This window comes from Lolium perenne, chromosome 4, assembly GCF_019359855.2.
Source record: "Lolium perenne isolate Kyuss_39 chromosome 4, Kyuss_2.0, whole genome shotgun sequence".
Lineage (NCBI taxonomy): Eukaryota > Viridiplantae > Streptophyta > Magnoliopsida > Poales > Poaceae > Lolium > Lolium perenne.
This window is the reverse complement of record NC_067247.2, coordinates 395,078,113-395,101,992: the sequence shown is the minus strand read 5'-3', so window position 1 is coordinate 395,101,992 and position 23,880 is coordinate 395,078,113. Positions and strand designations below refer to the sequence as shown.

The following is a 23,880-nucleotide window of genomic DNA, read 5'->3' as shown; positions in this document are numbered from 1 at the left end:
CAGGCAAGGGCCGCGGTACCGGAACCTTACGATGAAGCTGATTCGACAGCTGAAAGACTCACGGCATACCGTAACCCGTTGGGAGAACGCGTGGGAGAAAGACACCTGCCAGAACGGGATGCGAGGCACCGTCTGGATAGAGTGTATCTGTCTGAAATGATCGAGGCAGAAGGTCCTCCGGGCCCAAAATGCTTTGGTCCAAGGATCATGAAGGAAGAACCACCAGTTCGCAACTTCCAGTTGCCCCGTGACACAAAAACATATGATGGCACCACTAAGCCGGAAGACTGGCTTGCAAATTACGTAACTGCAGTATACGTCGCTGGTGGCGGAGGAACCGTAACTGGTGGAGGAAATAGGCGTTGGGCCGTGAGAATAGTACCATCCTTCTTGGTGGGACCGGCACGAATCTGGCTGAATAACTTGCCGGCAGGAAGCATAAAAGGTTGGTTGGATTTTGAGGAAGCCTTTGTGAGCAACTTCAGCAGCACATACCGGAGGCCCAACAGGCCGCAGCAACTCGCTTTGTGCGTGCAGCGCCCAAATGAAACAGACCGGGACTACCTGACCCGGTGGAACTCCACGAGAAACTCCTGCGAAGGGGTGATAGAGGCGCAAGCCATTGCTTGGTTTTGCAACGGGTGCAGAAGAGGTTCGCCGTTGTGGCAAAAGCTGCAGCGGAACATGCCGGCAACTCTGGCGGAAATGATACGTGTGGCAGATAGCTACGCGTTGGGAGACCCAATGCAACCGGCAGTGCAAGCGTATCCGGCGCAAACGAGCCAACCGCGCCAAGACCAATACCAGGACAACCGACACAACAAGAGAAGGGAAGATTTTCCGGATCGAAGGTATGGTCCACAGCAAGTAGCTGCGGTACAGGATAACTCCGGCCCCAGCGGGAGCCAAAGGCAAAAAAACCGGATCGCAGCCATGGGCGGGTCCTAAAAAACAATGGGTTAAAAAGGAACCCTGGGGCCAGAAAAAAGATTGGCAGGAACATATCAGATACACTATGGAAGCAGCTATGGAGCAACCATGCCGGTTTCACACTCCAAATCCGGCTAAGCCGGCAAACCATTTGACAAAAGATTGTTCTTGGATCAAGCACTTGATGCTGAGAGGTGCGACAAAAGATGCGCAAGCACAAGGATGCTACACAATACTGCCACCCTCGCATGACATGTTACATCAACACCCGCTACCACCACCACCACCGCTTACAGGAGCAAACGCTCTACCGGTACAGCCTCAGCCAAACCGGCAGCAGCATCAGCAAGTCAACCAGGTGGGAGAAGGCAATGGCCAACCACCTCCGCCGGCACCTTTGGGCCGGAATGTTTACCATGATCCAGATATGTGCTGTGTTGTGTTTGTCACTGAGCCAACCGACAGACAAAGCCTGCGCCGCCGTTCCATGGAAGTGAACGTTGTGATGCCGGCAGTACCGAAGTACCTGCTGTGGTCGGATCAGGAAATCTCCTGGTCGTTCAAGGATCACCCCAAGATAATGCCTAATCCGGGTGGTTATGCTCTTGTGGTAGACCCAATCATGCATGGGCCAAACGCTCGAGTCAAGTTCAGCAAGGTGCTGATAGACAATGGAAGTAGCATAAACATCATGTACCGGAACACCATGCATACGCTAGGCATAACAGAAAACATGCTGCAACCAACTCGCACAACGTTCCACAGAATCGTTCCGGGCTTGTCCTGCGCACCAGTGGGAAAACTCCGGGTGGATGTATCGTTTGGAGGGCGTGATAATTGCCGGGTTGAAAACGTTGAGTTCGAGGTGGTGGACCTAGACAGTCCTTACCATGCGTTGCTGGGGAGACCGGCATTGGAAGCTTTCATGGCCTCAACTCACACGGCCTATCTCAAGATGAAGATGCTGGCACCTCGAGGACCCTTAATTGTGGTGGGAAACTACAAAGTCTCACTGGAAACAGCTTCAGCCGGATCAAACTTGGCAGAATCGCTGGTAATTGCAGAGGAAAAGAAGAGGATGCAAACTGCGGTGGCGCTGGCTCAGTCCTCACAGCTGAGCTTAGCGGCAATGAGTGCAAACTTGGGCACACCGGCATTCAAGCCGACAAAAGAAACAAAGGACATTGTGCTGGACTTGGCTTACCCTGAGCGCCCGTTCGTATCGGTGCCGGCATGAATGAGGCATAGGAAAGCGCGCTCGTCAGCTTCCTCCGTGAGAATCAGAATATATTTGCCTGGTCTACTGATGACTTGGTAGGTGTTCCGAGGGAGCTGGCTGAGCACTCTTTAAATGTCCGGAAGGATGCTAAGCCGGTAAGCCAGCCGCTACGCCGGTTTGCTGAAGACAGGAGAAAGATCATTGGAGAAGAGGTGACAAAGTTGCTGGTTGCCGGTTTCATCGTGGAAGTGCTGCATACTGAGTGGCTAGCCAATCCGGTGCTGGTCGAAAAGAAGAAAGAAGAGAACCTGGAAGCAAAAGCTCCGAAGGTGTGGCGCATGTGCATCGACTACACCAACCTGAACAAAGCTTGCCCGAAAGATCCTTTCCCTTTACCCCGGATCGATCAAGTGATTGATTCCACTGCTGGGTGTGAATTGTTGTCTTTCCTGGATGCTTATTCCGGTTTCCACCAAATTCCCTTGAAAAAGGAGGATCAAATAAAAACTGCGTTTATCACCCCGCACGGGGCTTATTGCTATGTCACTATGCCTTTCAGTTTGCGCAACGCTGGTGCAACGTACCAGCGCTGTATGCAAAAATGCTTGTTTAATCAAATTGGAAAAAATGTGCAAGTTTATGTGGATGATGTCGTAGTAAAAACTAAGGTAAAAGAAACCTTAATCGACGACCTCCGGCAAACATTTGATAACTTGAGAAGGTTACGGATGAAACTCAATCCGGCAAAATGCACCTTCGGTGTTCCCGCCGGCAAACTGCTTGGCTTTCTTGTATCAAGCCGGGGCATTGAGGTTAATCCGGTAAAAATCTGGGAAATCGAAAGAATGAATATACCGCGCGATCTCAAGGACGTGCAAAAGTTTATCGGAAGCTTGGCATCGCTAAGCCGGTTCATAAGCAGGTTAGGAGAGAAGGCTCTGCCGCTCTATGCTTTGATGAAAAAATCTGATAAGTTTGTCTGGACCCCTCAGGCGGACGCAGCGTTCAAAGAGCTAAAAACAATGCTGGCCACATCGCCTATATTGGCTTCACCTCTGAAAAGAGAGCCTATGCTATTATACATAGCAGCAACAAACCGGGTTGTGAGTGTGGTGGTTGTAGTTGAAAGAGAAGAGGAAGGAAAAACCGTGCAAAGGCCGGTATACTACCTGAGCGAGGTGCTCTCCCTCTCAAAGCAAAACTACCCGCACTTCCAGAAAATGACTTATGGCGTGTTCATGGCCGCCACAAAGCTTAAGCATTACTTTGAGGAGCACCCCATGAAAGTGGTGAGTGAGGCACCCATTTCCGATATCATGTGCAACAAAGATGCTAGCGGTAGGATTGCAAAGTGGGCAATCCAGATATCACCATACGTACCGGTGTATGAAAGAAGGGATGCCATAAAATCGCAAGCTTTGGCTGATTTCCTAGTTGATTGGGCTGAAATGCAGTACAAGCCACCAGACCAAAAAATAGAATACTGGAAGATGCACTTTGACGGATCCAAACTCAAAGAGGGTCTAGGTGCCGGTGTGGTACTTACTTCACCAAAGGGAGACCACCTCCGGTATGTCTTGCAAGTGCATTTCAGGGCATCCAACAATGTCGCTGAATACGAGGCTTTGATCCATGGGCTCAAGGTTGCAAAAGAAATCGGTGCGCACCGGATCATTTGCTATGGAGATTCAGATCTCGTGGTGCAACAGTGTTCCAGAGATTGGGACGCAAAAGATGCCAACATGGCTTCATACCGGTTTCACGTGCAAAAGATTGCCGGCTTCTTTGAGGGCTGTGAGTTTCACCATGTGCCACGAGCGGAAAATGAAGCCGCGGATGGTTTGTCCAAGCTGGGCTCATCTAGGCAGGAAATTCCTCCCGGAATAGCCTTGGCACACTTAAGAGCACCATCGATCAAGCCGAGCCCGGAATCGGAATCTATTTTTGTACCGGAATCACATGTTGTACCAATGGATATCGATGAAGGAAACCTAGGGACTTCTCCGGCAAACTCGGGGACTGCTCCGGCAAACTCGGGGACTGTTCCGGTAAGCTCGGGGAGTGCTGCGTTCATACCGGAAGAAGCAATGCTGGTGGATAACATGGAGATAGACGTACCGGTGTTTCTGGTTCGAGAGTCACCATCTTTGGTTAAACCTATTAAGGAATTCCTGATCAGCGGCACCTTGCCAGTTGACGAAAACGAGTCCAGAAGAATCCAGAGAAGGTCCAAAGCATACACCATCATCAATGGCGAGGTGTACAAGAGAAGTCTTACCGGTGTCCTTCAAAGATGTGTGGAACCGGAAGAAGGAAAAGAAATGCTTGTGGAGATTCACCAAGGGGAATGTGGGCACCACGCTTCGTCAAGGGCGTTGGTAGCAAAAGTATTCCGGCATGGGTTCTATTGGCCCACTGCTTTGGAAAATTCCGAGGATCTGGTACGAAAATGCAATGGGTGCTAGAGGTACGCCAAGCAAAATCATACCCCGGCATCTGGTTTAAAAACCATACCGCTAACTTGGCCGTTTGCTGTTTGGTGCCTTGACATGGTTGGCCCATTCAAAACTGCAAGGAGCAGCATGACCCACATCTTGGTTATGGTGAACAAATTCACCAAGTGGCTAGAAGTAAAACCTATTGCAAAATGCGATGGGCACACAGCGGTGAAGTTCTCAAAAGATGTCATCCTACGGTACGGATACCCACATAGTATCATAACTGACAATGGCTCAAACTTTGCCCAAGGTGAGTTCAAGCGATTCTATGAGGATAACAATATCCGGTTGGATTTGTGCTCAGTGGCACACCCGCAAGGCAATGGCCAAGTGGAAAGAACAAATGCGCTGGTGCTTTCCGGTATAAAACCAAGGCTCATCGAGTCAATCGAAAAGGCACCGGGGTGTTGGCTGGATGAGCTGCCATCAGTGCTGTGGAGCATAAGAACGACTCCAAACCGGTCTACCGGATACACTCCATTCTTTATGGTTTACGGAGCAGAAGCGGTCATACCAACTGACATCCTCCATGACTCACCAAGGGTGCAACTCTATACCAAACAAGAGGTAAAAGAGGCCCGAGAAAACGATGTGGACTTGCTAGAAGAAGCAAGAGAATTGGCATTGGCAAGAACAGCCATTTACCAGCAAAACCTCAGACGCTATCATAGCCGGAAGGTTAACCCGAGGGTATTCCGGGAAGGAGATCTGGTGCTGCGCCTAGTGCAGCGCACTGAAGGCCGGCATAAGCTATCACCCCCATGGGAGGGACCTTTCATTGTGAGCAAAGCTCTCCACAATGATGCCTATTACCTGATTGATGCACAGGAATGGAAAGAAGGCAAGGCGGACAGATCTGGAGATGAGACCAAGCGTCCGTGGAACATAGCTCTGTTGCGTCCTTTCTACTCATGAAGTTGTGGTGTAAGAAGTTCCTTTTTGTACCTTATTTGCTATGAATAAAAGATGTCGGGACCTCGAATGAATCTCGGGGGCTACCCCTACTAAAATTGCATGCAATATGTTTATTTTTTCAGTTTACCGGTTGCTTGTTGAACATTTTTTCTTTCCGGTTTAGTAACGTGCTAAAACCTACCGGAGTCTTCGACTCTGCTGCTGTCCGCAACCCGGCTTCATGGTAAGCAAGATAAACTGGTAGGAATTAAGCACGTGAACTACGAAAAGAGATAGTGGGCATGAACAATCCGGAAGGATTTAACTAACCCCGGCTAAACCGGTTTTTTTTGAAAATTTCGAGTTGTTTCTAAATTCAAGAAAATGCTTGCTTGGCAAAAGAACTTTGTGCCTCGTACGCCAAAACACCCAAAAGAGGTAGGCAGAGCCAAGTTTGCATCGGATTGGATGCAAAAAACGATTCCGGAATCTTTGCAGTACAGGATCAAAGCAAACAATAAGAAAAATGCTAAGTCGATAGACAAACATAACTTAACAACCTACCGGTAAAACCTACCGGCAGATAATATGGTAGCATAGCCAAAAGAACGGCTAAGTGTTATATTACATCATAACCCCCGGCATACCGGGGTGAAATTTAATAAGCATTGTCTTTAAGTCAACAGGACATAGCAAACGAAAGGCAAGCACATTCAGGCAGCGGGAGCTTCAGGAGGAACGTTGCCGGCATCAGGACCTTCCGGAGGCGCATCTTCTCCGACATCTTCATCCTCATCTTCCTCTTCTTCATAGTCACTAAGATAATCAGTGACGCCAGGAGGAGGAGGAATGAAGGTGCGGACTGCCGCATACTTAGCTATCCGGTAGGCGCGATCCTTCCGCTTGGCGGTGAGGGCTGGATCCATGTCGGTAGGAGCGTCTTGGTGCGTGGCGACGAAGGCGTCCAGGTCCAAGTCCTCATACCAGGAACAGGCGGTGCGTAGCGCCTCGTCTGCTCCGGCACGGGCCGCTGACCATTGCCACTCGCGGATCCTCCGACCGGCACCTTTCAGGCGATCGGAGGTGAGCGTCAGGTTAGCCGACACCTCCTCCTCAGGCCACGGCACCTTGAAGAGCTGGATCGCCACTTCGGGGATGTCGGCAAGGTTCCGGTCCACCGCGCGCATGTGCGAGACCCGGGCAGAAAGCGCGACCAGATGGTCATAAGGGTCCCAGGGAGCATCCGGATTCTTGAACGCATGCGCGATTCGGCGCTCTGCTACCTTCTTCTACGCGTACGCCTGTGAGTCCGGAAAGAGCCCTGCAAGACAAAGGGAAGAGATAAGGACATGCTACCGGAAGGTATAAGCTTATAAGCAGAAGCCGGAAAAGAAAGAAGAAAAGCTTACGGAGGGCGAGCGCGTCGGTTTGCATGACCAATAGGTCATACTCCTTCTGCTCCGCCTCTAGGAGGGCAGCCCGATCTTCGGCTGCTTTCCGCGCCTTGCCTCCCTCCTCGAGCTCTGCCCGCAGCACCGCGGTGGAGTTGACAGAGTCATCCAGGGCCTCCTTTAGCTGCGCCTCAGCCGCAGCTTTGGCGTCCTTCAGCTCCTGATCATGTCGGAGCCCGATTTGGATGAGCTCGTCCTTCAGCCCTCTAGTGATGGCCTTCTGGGCGTCCAGAGCCTTGCGATGCTCCTGGATAAGCTGCTCCTTTTCACCTAGAGTCCGGGAAGGATATGTTAACAAAGTTGTAATGGGTAAAACGCAGAAAGATGAGTTAACCGGAAAAGGAGCCATACCTTGAAGGGTGCTGAGCTGGGCCTTGAGCGCCTCAATGGAGGCTTCTGGGATAGCTGTTATGCAGAATTTTGTAAGTAGAAGAAAGGGAAAACCAACCGGTGAAAAGAAGCCGGAGGTGAAAAAGCTTACCTTGGCAGTGGCTGTGAGCCTCGGAAAGATCTCGATGCTCCCACAGAAGCTCCTCAAAGAGGCGCTTCCGGGCGTCCGCCGTGCTCTGTTCAAGTAAAAGTGGTTATGAGAAGAAGCTGGTTTCTTTATGTTCTTGACTAAGTTTCGCGCTAAGGGCTACGCTCTCAACACGAAACTCGGGGACTGAGGAGATATACATAATCCGGAAAAAATGAAACCGGCAAGAGTTGAAGAAATTACAAAAGGTTGGGTGTAACTTACCACAACATTGTTGGTGGCATCATGCCACGCGTTGTCGAGCTCCCTCACCGCGCGCCACAGCCGGATGAAGTGCTGCTCGGTACACCGGGGGCCAGCGGGGTCTATCGCCGGGAGCCGGTCCCTCCCCAAGCCGCGAGTAGCCGCGGACACATCCGCTTGATTCCACTTTTCAGCAAACTCAAGCAAATGGCTCAGCTCGCGGCCTTCGCGCTTCAGCTCGGTTATCTGGCCCAGCAGGCCAGTGGCCGTTTCTCCGGCTGCAACAGCGGCGCGGCCGGCATGCAGTGCCAACTGCTGCGAGCCAGAAGAAGAAGTGCTGGAAGCCGCGGCCTTCCCCTTGAAAGGTTCCGGCTTGAGAAGCTTGCTGTTTGGTCCACGGATTAAAGCTCCAGTTGGCTTTCGTGGGCACCGCCGGATTGAAAGCCGGCAGGTTGATTAGATCAGCCTCACCGGTGTTCTTCACATAGAAAAAGGTCTCTTGGCATGCCCGGCATGACTCGAGACCGGAGAACTTAAAAAAGGGGCTCCCTTGGCGGGAGCCGATGATGCAAGACCCGCATTGAACGGGGGGTTTGGCTTAGGAATGTCTTTGCCTTGGACCGAGTTGATCCGAAGGCTAAAGAAGCGAGCAAAAGTCTCCTTCGTGGGACGGAGGCCAATGTAGCCCTCCATGAAGGAGACATAGCAAGAAAGATAAAAAATGGCATTGCCAGGAAGGTGGTGAGGCTGGAGTTGGTAGAAATCCAAGAACTCCCGAAAGAAATCGGAAGCAGGAAGGCCGAAGCCGCGCTCAAAGTGAGCAAGGAAAAATACGGACTCACCGGGTTCTAGTACCGGTTCGATCTCGTCGCGCGGAAGCCGGTAGGAAACGCCTACCGGTATCCTCCGGGAGCGGTACAGCCAGTCGATCTCATGCTGCGTCACGTCGGAACCTTTCCAGGCTCCGCGGGTGATACCGGATAGATCTACCCCGGAAGCCTGGCCGGAGCTGCCGGCCTCTTGGCCTCTTCCGGTATCAGACTCCATCCGGGAGATTTCGGCAGAAAGGCTGTCGGAGGTTACGCTCTGGCGGCTGCTCGAAGAGGATTCGGAAGAATACCCCTCGCTAGACATGAGGGCAGAACGATGTCGGATTCTACCGAAAAAATAGGTTTCCCAAGATCTACCCTTGCGCGAAGATCTACGAGTAAGAGGAAAAGCAACAAAAAAGGAAAATACATACCCCTACCGGCCCAAGATCTAAGGAGCAAAGAAGAAAGAGGCAAATGTGTATTGGGCCTAACCTGAGGCGGCGGAGACGCTTAGAGAGAAGGTCACCGGAGCAGCGGCGAGCTCGTGAGCGCCGACGGAGGCTGGCGACGGAGAAGGGCGAAACTCGCTGAAGCAATCCCTCCGCGGCGGCGTCAAAGGAACGCCAATGGATCCCTCCGCGGCGAAGATCTTCAGCGCAGCGAGAAGAGCGGCGCAGGTTCGTCGGAGCGGGACTCAGGCGACGACCGGTGGCGATGAGGTTGCACGAGGCGAAGGGCTCGAAGCGCTGGAGAGTATGCGAGTGCGGGGAAAGAGACGAAGTGGAACCGCACTCCCTCTTTATAGGAGAAGGAGTTAGTGGGCTGGCAACCGTTGGGCCACGGCGGTTCAGTTCGTGGGCCGCCGCGTGGCGCGATGATACACGCGCTGAAAATAGAAAGCCACAGGGAAGCCGCACGGATCCAGAACGGCAGCCAGGATCCGGTGTGGCAAAATGAATACGGGCGCAGAAGCCGAAGGGAGGTGACCCCTGGCACAGGCGCGTCAGAAACAGTGCGCATGTCTCTGACAGGCACTGTACCCGAGAAATGCTCGACTTAACCGAGGAGGAGTTAAATGACAAAGACACCGGAAGATAAGATACCGGGAGTACTTTGCAAAGAGAACGGAAGATGTAAGTCCGGCAAAGATGCCGGAAGACCAAAACTGGCAACCGGAAAGATTAAACCGGTACCTTAGAATGTGGGAACCTGGCATGGTCCGTCGGATAAAATCCACCGGACTATACCAGCTTCGGGGACTAATGTTGGGGGGATGACCCCCGGTATGCCAAAGGCATGCCAAACCGGATGGTTTGAGCCATCAAGATACCGGTTTAATGTTTATTCCGGACTCAAAGTTAAGCGTTGGCTTAGTAAGTCGATACCGGTATCCACAAGAGGGGTATACCGGTACGAGCTAAGAAGACACCGGAGGTCCGGTAAGAAGTGCACTGTAGCACGTCGGCAAGACTGGTCAAAGATTCTCTCCAGAGCAAGAGGACAAAGATGAGCTAAGCAAAGTAGCTTTAAACGAAGCCCTGGCGCCAAAGAGGAAGGTGACGCCAAAAGCAACCGGAGGACGTCAGCCTCCCTGATTAAAGAAGATACCGGAGTCACCTGTGATTAAAGTTACTTTGTAAAGTAGTTTGTCTAGTCAAAGATGCCATTATGGTTTCTTCCCCTGTAAGCCACCCTCTCCCCTATATAAGGAGAGGGGGCACAACCCTTGTGCGGGTAGCCAGAAACTTGTAACCTAATGAGATCAATGAAGAGAAAGATCTAGAGCAGAGTTCTTCCTTGTGTCTCTCTTCTTCTACCTCGGGCCTAGGCCTAGTTCTTGAGGAAAGCACCCGGAAGTTCGTCCAATCTAATCAAAAACCCTCCCACGAATCCTCTAGCGCCCATTCGGCCCCAACTTAAGCCATCCCATGGCATCTGCTCGTTCGCCAAGACGACAACTACCCCTAGACACAAAGGAATTAATCAAAGCACGCTATTCAACAGAGAAGCCTTTCATACGGAGTGTCTCCATTTCACTTTATCATATGCTTTCTCAAAATCTAGCTTTTAAATAACCCCATTCAACTTTTTGGTATGTAATTCATGGAACGTTTCGTGCAAGGTGATCACCCCATCCAGGATGTCCCAAAAGATTTGATAGAATTCAGCTGGAAACCATCCGAACCTGGAGCTTTGTTGTGTTCCATTTGGAAAACGGCCCTTCTTACCTCCTCTTCGGAGTATTGAGCAGTAAGAAGGTTATTCTCCTCCATAGACACTTGGGGTATATCATCCGTTCGGGATTCATCCAAAGAGAAGGATCCTTCCTCTAGAGCTCCAAATAGATCTTTATAATAACTAGTAATATAAGCCTTAAGATGTTCATGACCTTCAATGATCCATTCGTCCTGAATAAGGTTATGAATACGTTTCTTCCTATGACTGCCATTAGCAATGCCATGGAAGTACCTTGTATTCGAATCTCCTTCAAGGATGAACTGGCTTTTATACCTTCGGTACCATTCGATTTCCTCCTTACGGAGTAATCTCGCAATCTCAGCATTTGATTGATTTTTGAGTTCAATATCTTGCGTAGAAAGAGGCCTCATCTCAGGCAAAGCTTCTAAACCATCAATAATGGTTGAAAGCCTTAGCTTTTGTTTTTAAAGAATGCCCGTTATCTGACGTGCCCATCCAGTAAGGTGACTGCGTAACAAACACATCTTAGGCCCCTGGACTGCGTAACAAATACATGGATGAGATGGAGCAGCCGCCGGCTAGAGGAAGAAGAAGGCCACAGGGTAGGGTTCTAGGAAGAGTGGTCGTGGGATGCTTGGGTGGGCTTAAATTCCTTGGGTGGGTGCTGTTGTCGTTTTCCTGTCTTGCTAAAGACACGGGGGGGGGGGGGGGGGGGGGGAATTTGTATTTACGGTAAGTTTGGATTCCGATAGGGGGCACCGTATAAAACCACCTGGTGTCATGTCACCGTGTACAAACGTCACATCCGACATGTAGGAGTATGGAGGTTGCATGCATGTCTTTCATCTCTCATTTTATTTGTGTCCGTGTCCTCGACCCGTTTCCTAGATATTGAGTCCGAACCAGTATTGCAAATATAAAATACATTCCTTTTTAGCTTTGATGATTTTTGTGATGCTCTAATACTATCTCGTTTGAGGCATTTGCCTCAGTGGCGTAACAGGTCAACATTAACTCTGCATATTGATAAGAAAAAGACTCGGCGTTAATGTGGTCAACAGTACATCAGTCTACCGTCGACGTCCCCTGCATTAATCGCCCACCAGCCGCGTCGATCGGCCGCCGCACATGATCAGTACGTCTCGCCGCGGGCAGCAGGGCGGGCCGGTTATAAATACCCCAGGAGTTCCGTGACACTTACACCACCGGCGCAGCACTCTACTCCATCACACACAACAGACAAGAGACAACAGCTGAAAGCGAAAGCGAGAGTGAAGACTAGATCAGCGACGACCATGGCGAGGATGAAGAAGAACCCGAGCGTGGCCGTGCTGGCTCTGATGCTGGCGCTGTTGGTGCTCGCCGCTGCGCCGGGCGGGGCGCGCTCGGCGTGCGACGCATCGCAGCTGGCGGTGTGCCTGTCGGCGATCCCGGGCGGGGCGGCGCCGACGGCAGGGTGTTGCGCGAACCTGAAGGCGCCAGTACGCCAAGGACCCGCCCTACGGCCGCTCCATCAAGAGCCCCAACGCCCGCAAGACCCTCCTGTCCTGCCGCCTCGCCGTACCTACCTGCTAGGCGCCTCGATCAGCCTCCTAGCACATATTCTTGCCAGCTGACTCCGTGAGTGTGAGAGAGTATGAGACTAGCTAGCCTAGCTGAGTGAGTATGCTCCTATTATTGCATACTATTGGAATAAAATGATGGTTTGCTCTGCCGTCGGGCAGCTCGCCCCTGTCTGCTCTTGCCGGCCGGTTAATTTGTGTTGAATATTTGTCCCAAATGAAATCCAACGGCGATCGGAGTTTCTATCTCGTTTTCTCTGATTAACTCTTCTCTCCATCGACAGGCACCGGTGCGACACTCTCTCTACCTATGCCACCCTCCTCCTCCTATGTTCAACTGTTTCCTCTGGCAGATGCTGTAAACTTCCTAGTCCGATTCATGCGGCGATGAACCGGCCGGCTAAGTGAAGTTGTGGAAACTTAGGAGAGATCCGTTTGGAAGCTATTCAAAATTTGAAATGCTTAATTGAACACATTTCGTCTAGCACTACTGAATTCTGAAGGGATGTTTTTGTTAGACCTACTCTTTGCTCTTTGGGCAGCTTATCTGTACTGATAAAACCCCAACGCAACCGTGGTACGTCCTGTGTGATGGATCAAGTTTGCATGATCCATTAGATGGATAAGGGACACAGGCACCACAATATCCATGCCAAAATTCAGGGTAGAAATGAGATCTTCAAGCAAAAGCTTCTTACAAACTTGGCCATCCTCCATCTTGTATACAGCATCATACAGAGCATGAAGTTTCACCATTAGTTTGTGGGTTTTGACTGGAAATTGTTGAAAGCAGGTGGTTTGCTCCATGTATCTTCATGCTTATGAATTGTACAAAAAAGCAGTTCTTTTTCGGAGACCATGATCCAAAAAAAAATGCATGTAACAGACTAAAATTTTGTAGATAGATTGCAATATAGAGTAAGCTTTCTACTTTGCACATAGCATATGGCTAATGTTTACATCCTACTGTCCACCCAATTGGCATTTAGAGTGGTAGTACTTAGAAATATACATCCAAGAAGTAATTTACATTTGAAAAAGCTTGTGCACAATTTTCCAAGCTTGTGCATAATATTAAAGTTTCCTTTTCTTGCACAGATGGATGGAACATATCATACTGGAGGACTGGATTTGAATGAACCATTCACTGAAGATGTCATTATGCTTGATGATATGCCAGACAAACAAGAATATGGGAGCAAAACAGGACAGTGCAACAAAGAAGATGAAAGTAATAAAACAGGAAATGAGAAAAATGCTACTTGGAGCAATGCTAGTGAGAAGGAAGCTGTAACAGGTGAAACAATATCTACTGATGAGTCCGGAAGTGACGATGAAGTCAAATCAACACCCTGCAGCCAAACCGATGTCCAGAAACTTTACCCATGACTCATCTTTGACACGTGGGAAGAGGGGAAAATGCATTACAACCGGTATGGAAAGTTTGTTGGATTTTCAATCAAATGTAGTTCATCAAAGAACTCTGTGCTTGATGGAGAGAGGGGCAGGCAACTATTTGTTTGCAACAAGAGCGGAAAAAACGATGACATAAATGAGATGGAAGTACCACCAGTGAGACATAGGAACCGTAGCATCACCAAAAAACACAATTCAAGGCGCGACAAAGAATCAAGAGGAAGGGGACGAAGTGGCATGTAACAATATTCCTTGAGGAGCACAGCCACCAGCTTATGAAGAAGTTCTGTTTGAATAAATACTTAAGATCTCATAAAGGTATTCCTAAGGAAGAGAAGGATTTTTTCAAGGTTTTGCATAAGGTAAATCTATCAGCTGGCAGAGTAATCAGGATTATGGCAGAGGTGTATGGGGGTCTAGCCAATGTACCCAGGACAGGAAGGATGTAAGCAACTGCATGGCTGCGATGGATGCAGAACCCCCACACAAGGACATGTCCCTTTTTCTTGCTAGTTTTAATTGCAAAGATAAAGAAAGAAGACCCAGAATTTACATTCAGCTTGCATACTGATCCTAATGATAAGGTTGATCGCATAATATGGTTGGATGGAGCAGCTAGGGAAGCATATAAAAATTACAGTGACTGCGTCTCTTTCGACACCACCTTCATGACCAATATGTATAGCATGCCTTTCGCCCCCTTCATAGGTATTAATAAGTATGGGCAAACTATATAGCTTGGTTGCGGGTTCTTCACAAATGAAAACATTGAAAGTTTTGTCTGGTTGTTTGAGGAGTTTCTCGATGCTATGGATGGCATTCGGCCCCAAAACTTCATAACTGACCAAGATGCTGCAATGTGAACTGCAATTCTCACATCATTACCAGATGCGTGGCATCGGTGCTATAGGTGGCACATTATGCAGAATGCAGTATTGAAAAGGTACATAAACCCTCACAATAGCCTTCACCATTTCTTCGAGCAAGACTTGAAGTTATAGGAAAATATCGTTGTTGCAGAAGATTCGGTTGAGTTTCAAGATGAAGATAAAAAATTTAGGCTGTGGGGAGATTACCCTCTGGAAAAGCAAGCTTTGGAGGTTTATACGCGACCAATCTATTTACGTTTCCGAGCAGAACTCCGGAAAGTAACATCCTACAATGTAAACCATCTAGGTGGTACAAATTCTGATGTTCTTCCAGTTAAAGGTTATGTTTATGGCTACGGAAAAAAAAGGAGTTACAGAGTTGTCAATAATTTGGAGAATGAAACTTACAACTGTGAATGTTGCAAGTTCAGCAAAGATGGGCTCTTGTGTTGCCATGTGCTGAGAGTCATGGTACAGCTAGGTGCCATCGACTACATTTCACCACAGTACATAATTTGAAGGTGGAGAGTGACAAGGTATTAACTTGTCAATTCCTATGGATTGTAGACTTAGGGTTTCGTATAAAGTAGAGGGCAAGTAGATCTTGAAGGTTCAGCCGAAAAGGTGCTTGACTCAGAAATTAGGGTGTGTGTTGACAATAGATTCGATCCCTTTCTATCCCCCCGGCTCCCCTTTATATAGGAGGAAGAGCCGAGGGATTTTGTGTCGTACAAGTTACAAACTTCGAGAAGCCATCTGAGACTCCCGTATTGTTACATGATTCGTAATTCCTAATACAACTCTATATTCCTTATCGAAGTTATCTGGCTTCTGGGACTTGAAAACTTCGGATCGTGGGCCTCGAGATAACCTCGGGTACCTTATTCGGCAGGCCCGTTCGGCATGCCTATGTCAGAGAGTACCGGATGAAACAATTGTGGACTAGAAAACGGATTTGACTAAAGTTTCATCTAACAGGAACATGAATAATAAAGAAAGGCAACTTCTACGTTATGGTACTCTGTGCAATGATTACAAGAGTGGCCAGAATGGCATCAACATCCGATAAGGAAAAACGCTAGCTGATAAATACATGCATGCTTTGGAGAATGAGTTGAAAGCAATGAAAATTTCTGAAGCAGCTAAAAGGAATGAAAATAAGAATACTAGTACAGCTTCAGAAGAAGAAAATGAGGGAGATGCTGGGCAAGGAAGATCATCAAAATATGCTAATGTTGAAGATCCTCTGTATGCTAATACTAAAGGTCGTCTTGGTGAGAAAAGGAAGAAGTCTGGGCTTCATTTAAAGGGTGCCAAAGTTCTGAAGTGCATAGTTTGTGGGACCGTTGAACACATGGAGGCATCATGCTCCGCAAAGATCACCCCGGGGCCAGAGCCAAAACAAATTGACTTTTTCCGTAATATGGTTAAGATTAGAATAATAACAAAGTTCTCAAGTTTTTGTTCACTGTTGCTAATGGATGTGGTCGCATGCTACTTTATTGATGTAATAAGTTTGGAACTACTATGTGCTTACATTTCATTTTTATCGTTGCCCTCTAGTTTTTGTTCACTGTTTTAATGCATGTATGTGGCGTTCTATGAAAATAATAAGTGCAAAAGTACAGAAAAGGAGGAAAGTTGGGAAAACCTAAGTATTTTATTTCATAACAAATTTAAATTCGCAAAATGAATATGCAACGAAAGAAGGAAGCTGTGAAATAGCAATATCTGTAAAAAAACTTAAAACTCTTTATGTATTTCGAACTAGCTTCTACCTGCCTAGAATAATAGTTCCTGCCAGTCGATCTTGTTCTTTACATGATCAACAAATTTCTTGGAAGTAAAGTTTCCTTAGCACATGCATATCAGATGGGTTTAATTGGAGCATCCTTATGCCATTCACTACAAAGATTCCATTGTATTGCAACGAATCTTATTGCAACAACCCCTTTTTGTTGCAATAAATCACAATATTACCATGGAAATCCCTTTTGTGGTAATATGGGGTCATGTATTGCCACAATTTAACTGTGCTGCGGGAACCTATAATTTCATTGCAATAGAGGGTAGTTAGTGCAACAAAATGCGAGCTCGTGGCAATATTTAAAACATATTGCAACCATTTTAGTTTCGTTGAGATAAACATTTTTTGTTGTTATACAAAGTAGGTATTGCAACAAAATGTATGTGTGTGGTAATATTTAAGACATATTGCCGCGACGTTTTATTGTTGCGAAATAGATGTGATATTGCAACAATGTTGATAGGCCCCACATGTTAGGCTTGTTATTATTAATTTTATAATTTAATATATTGACTAAATAATGGAACATACATGTCAGGATGACATATTTTTACTGTAGTATTATTTTGGCACCAAGAACGATTGATTTTTGTCAAAGCCACAGTGGGGCAGGATGGGACGCAGTCGGTAAATTTTTTTTCTTTTTTGGAACGCAGTGCCTAATCTCTCATTCAAAGTTACTACTTCCTCCATATCGGTTCCTTGGGCTTACTAGTCCGAGCGCTTGGGCGAGTAGACCTTCTGTTGATCCTTGATTTTCTACAAATCCAGGCGCTAATTATGGATGGAAGGCGAACGATGCGCCCACGGTTCAACTACGGTCACAACACACGCAAAACCTATTCACACGGGACACATGCAGAAAGTGCGATCAAGAAATGGAAGGAGGCATTGGTTTCCAGGAAAGAAATGCAATTAACTCACGTCTTAATTAGCAATTCATGCCTAATATGGTGAAAGTTTTGTAATTTCATAGAGAGCCCAATAAACTGATATGGAGGATTAACGCTAGGTCTAGGATGGTTATTTCCCCTTGGGGAATGACGTGATAGTAGAGAAAAATAGGAAAGTTGTGATCCTCTCCATCCTGATCTGATACTCCAATCGCCCAATCGTGTCCCAGCAAATCCCATAAATTTCTCTCTTATTAACTCTCCCCGATTGTAGCCCTCCCTCAATTCCACGCAAGTTCCCCGCGAGGACATCGTGCCCCTCTTTCATCTCTCCAGCGCGGCATGCAGGCAAAAGCTTGTGTCAAAAGGGTGAGGCTCATTGAAATTTTTCAGCACCGGAGGGAATCTCTATGGCGCCAATGACCGAAATTTTTCGTTTTCAAGTTGGAGATGATGGAGCTATATATAGATAACCCCCCTTCGCCCTCTCCATCTCATCAGCTTCTGGCTTGGCGCCTCACCCTCCCGGCCTTCATCTCCTTCTCCCCACTCGCCATCTCTGTCTTCGGGTCGGCATCTCCAATGGCTGGTTGCCACTTCGGGTAGATCAAATGCGATGCCCTAATCGACGAGGCCGAGGAGGACGCTGTCGAGCTGAACTAGGACTACGAGTGGATCGTACTAGAACTAGGTTTCTCGTTATTTATTTATTTTTTCTTGCATTAGTTTCAATCCATAGCTGATTTGGTATTGGTTTCCTTTTTTTTTTTTTCGAAATGGGGGATTTGCCCCAGCCTCTGCATCAAAAAGATGCATACGGCTGCTTTATTACCTTATTCAAGTCCAGTTTTAACCTTATTACAACTCAAGTCTCATGTCAAGTTGGTCTAAAAATCAACCAACGCAAGAAAAGTAAAGCAAAAGACAAAGCGGCATCACAAAGTGATCCTATGATCAAGCCGCCACCCACACCGGCTGAAGAAATCCCGTGCTACCGTCTCCAGTCGGTTGCACCCATACTCCATGACATCCCGCTGCTCCTCGGACTGGAGATAAGACCACGTACGGATCCAGTGAATAACCATAGGGAGAACCTGCAAAAAAGGTTGTTTTGTCGGTTTGTTAAAAACAGTATCATTGCGCATATTCCAAATAGCCCAAAGAACAGCGCAGACTCCCACCCTAATTTGAACCAAATCCTTCTTGGCAATACCGCTTAACCAATTACCAAAGAGATTTGTAATGTTTTTTGGGGGGGGGCATACTGAAAGTCATAAAAATAATGCGCCAAATGATTTTAGCTAAGGGACATTCAAAAAACAAGTGCTGGATAGATTCATCTTTGTCACAAAAAGCGCATTTCTTACAGCCTTGCCATTTACGCTTAGCGAGATTATCTTTTGTTAAAATAACTTTATGATGCAGGAACCACATAAAAATCTTGATTTTTAGTGGCACTTTTATCTTCCAAATATACTTTTTGAGGTACTTTGTGTCATCGTCTAACAAATCAAGGTACATTGATTTGACAGTAAAAGCACCCGAATTTGTAAGATTCCAAACGAAAACATCCTTATCATCAGATAATTGAACATACATTAAACGATGCACTAGCTCTAACCAAAGCGCCCACTTGTTGGGTGTTAGAGTTCTCCGAAAAGTTATCTGGAGTGGTTGATTTTGTAGGACATCGGCCACCGAAACTTGTTTTCGGTCAACTATATTATAAAGAGTCGGATATTTCTGAGCTAAAGGAACGTCACCTAACCACGTATCTTCCCAAAACATAGTATCTTTGCCATGTCCAACTTTAAACGATCCCCGGCTGAAAAACTCTTCTTTAACTTTCATCAAACCTTTCCAAAAGGGTGAATCAAAGGGTTTAGCTGTAACCTGTGATAAGGTTTTAGAATTTAGGTACTTGTTTCGCAATAATTCCTGCCATACCCCATCTTCGTTTATTAATTTAAACAACCATTTACTAAGGAGACATCTATTTTTTAACTCTAAAACTTCAATCCCTAAACCCCCCTGGTCCTTCGGTCGGCATATAATGTTCCATCTAGATAACCTATATTTTCGCTTATGCCCATCACTTTGCCAAAAGAAACGTGATCGATAGAAGTCTAGCCTCTTCCTCACCCCCACTGGTATCTCAAAAAAAGAGAGCATAAACATTGGCAAACTTGTTAGCACCGAATTGATAAGAATTAATCGATCCCCATAAGATAAAAGCTTCCCTATCCAACTACTCAATTTTCTTTCGAATCTATCCTCAATAGGTTTCCATTCGCTATTTTTTAATTTCCGAAAGTGAATAGGAATGCCTAAATATTTAAAAGGAAAACAACCATTCTCACAGCCAAAAAGAAACTTGTATTGGTCTACCACCTCGGTGGCCTGACCAAAACAAAAAATCTCACTTTTATTAAAATTGATCTTAAGCCCAGACAATTGTTCAAACATACACAATATCAACTTCATATTCAGCGCCTTTGCTAAATTGTGCTTCATAAAAATAATGGTATCATCCGCATATTGAAGAATAGACACCCCGCCGTCGACTAAATGTGGTATGAGCCCCTCCACTTGGCCATCCTCTTTGGCCCTATTTATAATAATTGCTAACATATCAGCGACAATGTTGAAAAGGGTCGGGGATAAAGGGTCTCCTTGTCTGAGCCCCTTACGCGTTTGGAAATAATGCCCAAAATCATCATTTACTCTAACACCAACACTACCACGACTCACATACTGCTGAATCCATTGACACCACTTCGGGTCAAAGCCTTTCATACGTAAAGCTTGCTGTAGAAAATCCCAATTAACTTTATCATATGCCTTTTCAAAATCTAATTTAAGAAGAACCCCATCCAATTTATTTCTATGCAACTCGTGAATCGTTTCATGAAGAACAACCACACCCTCCAAAATATGTCTCCCGGGCATAAAGGCTGTTTGCGTCGGCCTGACCACCTTGTGTGCAATCTCGCTTACACGATTGGTGCCCACCTTTGTGAAAATCTTAAAACTTACATTAAGGAGACAAATAGGTCGATATTGTTGAATTTGTAATGCATTTTCTTTTTTTGGGAGAAGAACAATGGTTCCAAAGTTGAGGTGAAATAAAGGTAATTCACCCTTTTGAAAGGCCTGAAACAATCTCATAATATCTATTTTGATTACATCCCAGAAAGTTTGGTAAAATTCAGCCGGAAACCCATCTGGCCCCGGCGCCTTATTCTTTTCCATTTGCATTATCGCATCATACACCTCTTGTTCGGTGAAATCAGCAGTTAAAATTTTATTTTCTTCGTCGGAAAGTTGAGGGATGTCAGCCTTGTCTGACTCACTCATGGAAAAATGATTTGGAACCGGAGCACCAAACAGATTTTTATAGTATTCTGTAATGTACACTTTTAGGTTCTCTTGACCAACAATAGTTTCTTCATCTTGCTCCAACTGAAATATTTTTTTTCTCCTATGTTTACCATTAGCTATTAGGTGGAAATATTTTGTATTATCTCCTCCCTCTTGAATATGTTTAACTTTGGCTCTTTGAGCCCATTTGGATTCCTCATCCCGCCTTAGCTTAGCTAGTGTCATATTTGCATCTTTAAGCTGACCACGCTCATAATCAGTAAGAGGTATGCTCTCAGCTTTTTTATCAAGTGTATCTATAAGAAGAAGTAACCGGTCCCTCTCTTTTTTGTACAAGCTACTCATGTTTTTTGCCCATCCTCGGAGAAATCCCCGAAGATGTCGGATTTTATTTTGCCATATGTCAATGGGAGTGTCCCCATGTGAAACAGAATTCCACTCTCTAGCTATAATATTCGCGAAACCCTCCTGGCGCAACCATGAAAGCTCAAAAGAAAACTGCGCCTTATTCCCGAGGTGAGCTTGTTCACCTGAATCGAGAATAAGCGGAGTATGGTCAGATTCGGCTCTTGCCAAAGCACGAACACTAACAAGAGGGAACTTTTGCTCCCATTCAACACTTGCCAAAACTCTGTCTAATTTCTCATAGGTGGGTGTATCTCTGCGACTCGCCCACGTAAATTGTCTGCCTGATAGAGCAATCTCACGGAGGTCTAAGCTTTCGATGATGGCATTAAAAATAAAAGGCCATCTGGTGTCAAAATTATTGTTGCTTTTATCTTCCTTTCTACGCATAATATTAAAATCCCCCCCAACTAGCATGGGAAGAGACTCGGCCTCACAAACACGGACGAGTTCGGCCAAAAAATCTGGTTTATGTATTTCTTGAGCTGCTCCATAAACGGGAATAAGAGACCATTCAAAACCATCAACTTTTGACCTAAGGTTAAAATTAACACAATGTTTTCCATTAATCACTCTATTCACTTTTAGTGTTGTATTGTTAATACCTACCAGAATACCACCTGATCTCCCTTGTGGAGGTAGGCAATACCATATGAAATCAAGGCTTCCAGAGAGACGACCAAGAAAAGGAACTGAAAAGTTTTCTCTACCCGTTTCAAATATAGCAAAAAAATCCAATTTTAAATCTCTAATAGATTCACGAACTAGAGAATGTTTAGCTGAGTCACGGAAACCGTCGCTGTTCCAAAAAGCCCCTTTCATTACAACAAGTTTGATTTTTTATTTTTTAGGCGAGCACTACATCGACGTGCGACAGAAACATCTTTTACCTTTCTCTTATTAGTCCTAGTCTGCTTATTTGGACGCACTAGAGGATCCTTGTGATCCTTAGAAGTGTCCTGGTCGTTATCTGCTAAATCCGCGGAGAGACTATTAATCTCGTCCATAAAGAGACTCGATCTAGAATCATTTTCTTTACTAACCGATAATTCTTTATTTTGCAAAACAATTAAAGTTCTTTTAAGATCCACATCTTTTATTTTACTAATAGATTCCGACACCTCTGAAGGTGAAAGACCAAGAGAGACACCTAGTTTAGACGCGCGAGCCAGAACAACATTATCAGGAAGCGAAGCGATAGTAAAATGAGCTGGTATTTTTGTACCTGAATATAAGATGTCCTCCCGAGCCTGAGCATTCTGTTGAGCCCGCTCTAGCTGAGTCGCATCGGCATTCGGCTGGGCCTTAATGCGCTCACTTGTTCGCACACCAAGAACTATCGCCTCCGGAATACCGCCATAATCAATCACCTTCTGTTTAGAATATCGGCCTCCAAGAAACACCCCAGTACCCCTTGTGGACTCAGAGCCATCTCTAATAGGAACATCTCTGATAGAAGCAGGAGACGATTGCAGAGAAGCAATGCATACACCCGGTTTCCCTTGTGGAGTGCCAGGTGAAGCAGACAACTCATCAGACGGGTGAGAAATAGGTGTATGAAAAGGCGAAGGATCAGCACCTCCAACCGCCCCACTATGAACCACAAAAGTACCAGAGAGATGATGAACTTGCTCCACGTGATGAGATTCAAAAGAGTCAGCAACATGAGACACCTCAGTATTCTGATCATTTGGCAGGGAACCTTGGGTATTAATATCACACCGAGGTTGCTCCTCCTCATCCTCCTCAACCATCAGAGACAACAAACTAGATGGTGCAGACATAGACCCAGGAGGGAGGGATGCAATACATGGAGAAAGAGAAGAGTCACAATAATCACCCCCAGAACACAACTGAACGTTCGCTGCCGCATCCACCATGTCCTCCGATTTGCTAGAATCTTTCTGTTGTTGCTCCAAATCTAAGTCCTTATGTACAGTAACATCAGAATTTTTATTCTTATCGTGATCCTCCATGTCATGCGATTTATCAGTTTCCTTCGTAGCGTCTTCATCAGCTTTATCATCCTCTTCATCCGCATACCCAGCCGGAACAACGGATCCATCAAGAGCTTCGATATGGATTTCAATACCAAAGCCTTCACCATCATAAAAATGGTCAAGATATCTTGGAATAAGCTGGGGATTGACACAGTCAATTCTCATACGGGCAATATAATGTTCACGAGTAAATTTCATATCAATCTCTTTTGTCTTACCAACAAGAGACCCAACAGCAAACAAACCAAGATAGTCTCTGCAAAGTGTATCAGGGCAACCGAGAACTCTAATCCACAAATCAAAAATGCCGTACTTGTCCAGCCTTCTAGATGACCAATCCTCAAAGTGCATAGTAATGGAAGTCCCTTCCACATCCACTGGCTTAAGCCTCCTTTGCCTCACTAAGTCGGCCTTGGAAGGAAAAACCACCCGAAAAGCATCAAGTCCAACTGGAGTGATGTCCCACTGATTGTGACCAGGGACCAACCACTCAAGCTCCATCAACAACTGTTGAGTACTCATAGTACCCCCTGTTATCCTGACCCTTCCAACCTTAGGTATTGGTTTCCTGTCCAAAAAGAAGAAGAGGAGGAGGTACAGGCTGCTGATCAGTGATGTGGAGGAAGGCTCGGCTTGACAGGTGGGTTGAGAGCTCCGGCCGTGGAAGTCCGACCAGGAAGCGCTGCCGGATCAGCACATGAAGTCGCTGGTGGAGGAGGACTTGCTCACCGGGTGAGTTCAATCATAGACTGAGCCATGGCGGCTGAGAACGGCAATTCCTGCAGCAGCGACCAGCGGCATGTTCGTTGCTGTTTTGGACTTT

At 46.5% G+C, this 23,880-nt stretch overlaps 1 protein-coding gene and 1 pseudogene across 1 annotated transcript; one reads left to right on the top strand and one right to left on the bottom strand.

The window, feature by feature from the left end:
- Positions 1–11,941: 11,941 nt before the first annotated feature.
- Positions 11,942–12,520, top strand: LOC127349341 (non-specific lipid-transfer protein 2G-like; annotated as a pseudogene).
- Positions 12,521–18,055: 5,535 nt separating this feature from the next.
- Positions 18,056–23,592, bottom strand: LOC127297657 (uncharacterized). The gene is made up of 2 exons (XM_051327971.2): positions 22,283–23,592; positions 18,056–18,365 (listed from the first exon to the last, which is right to left on the bottom strand). The coding sequence occupies exons 1-2, from the start codon at positions 23,577–23,579 to the stop codon at positions 18,226–18,228; spliced, it is 1,437 nt and encodes a 478-aa protein (XP_051183931.1). The 5' UTR covers positions 23,580–23,592; the 3' UTR covers positions 18,056–18,225.
- Between the last annotated feature and the right edge of the window lie 288 nt (positions 23,593–23,880).

What these genes read in the sequence shown, in the direction of transcription:
- LOC127297657 (XM_051327971.2), bottom strand. Translation starts at nt 23,579, where the DNA reads ATGAGTACTCAACAGTTGTTGATGGAGCTTGAGTGGTTGGTCCCTGGT. An exon ending in GGAGGACATCTTATATTCAG is followed by an intron (nt 18,366 to 22,282) that starts GTACAAAAATAC and finishes CCTTTTTTGCAG; the next exon opens with GTTCTCCCTATGGTTATTCA.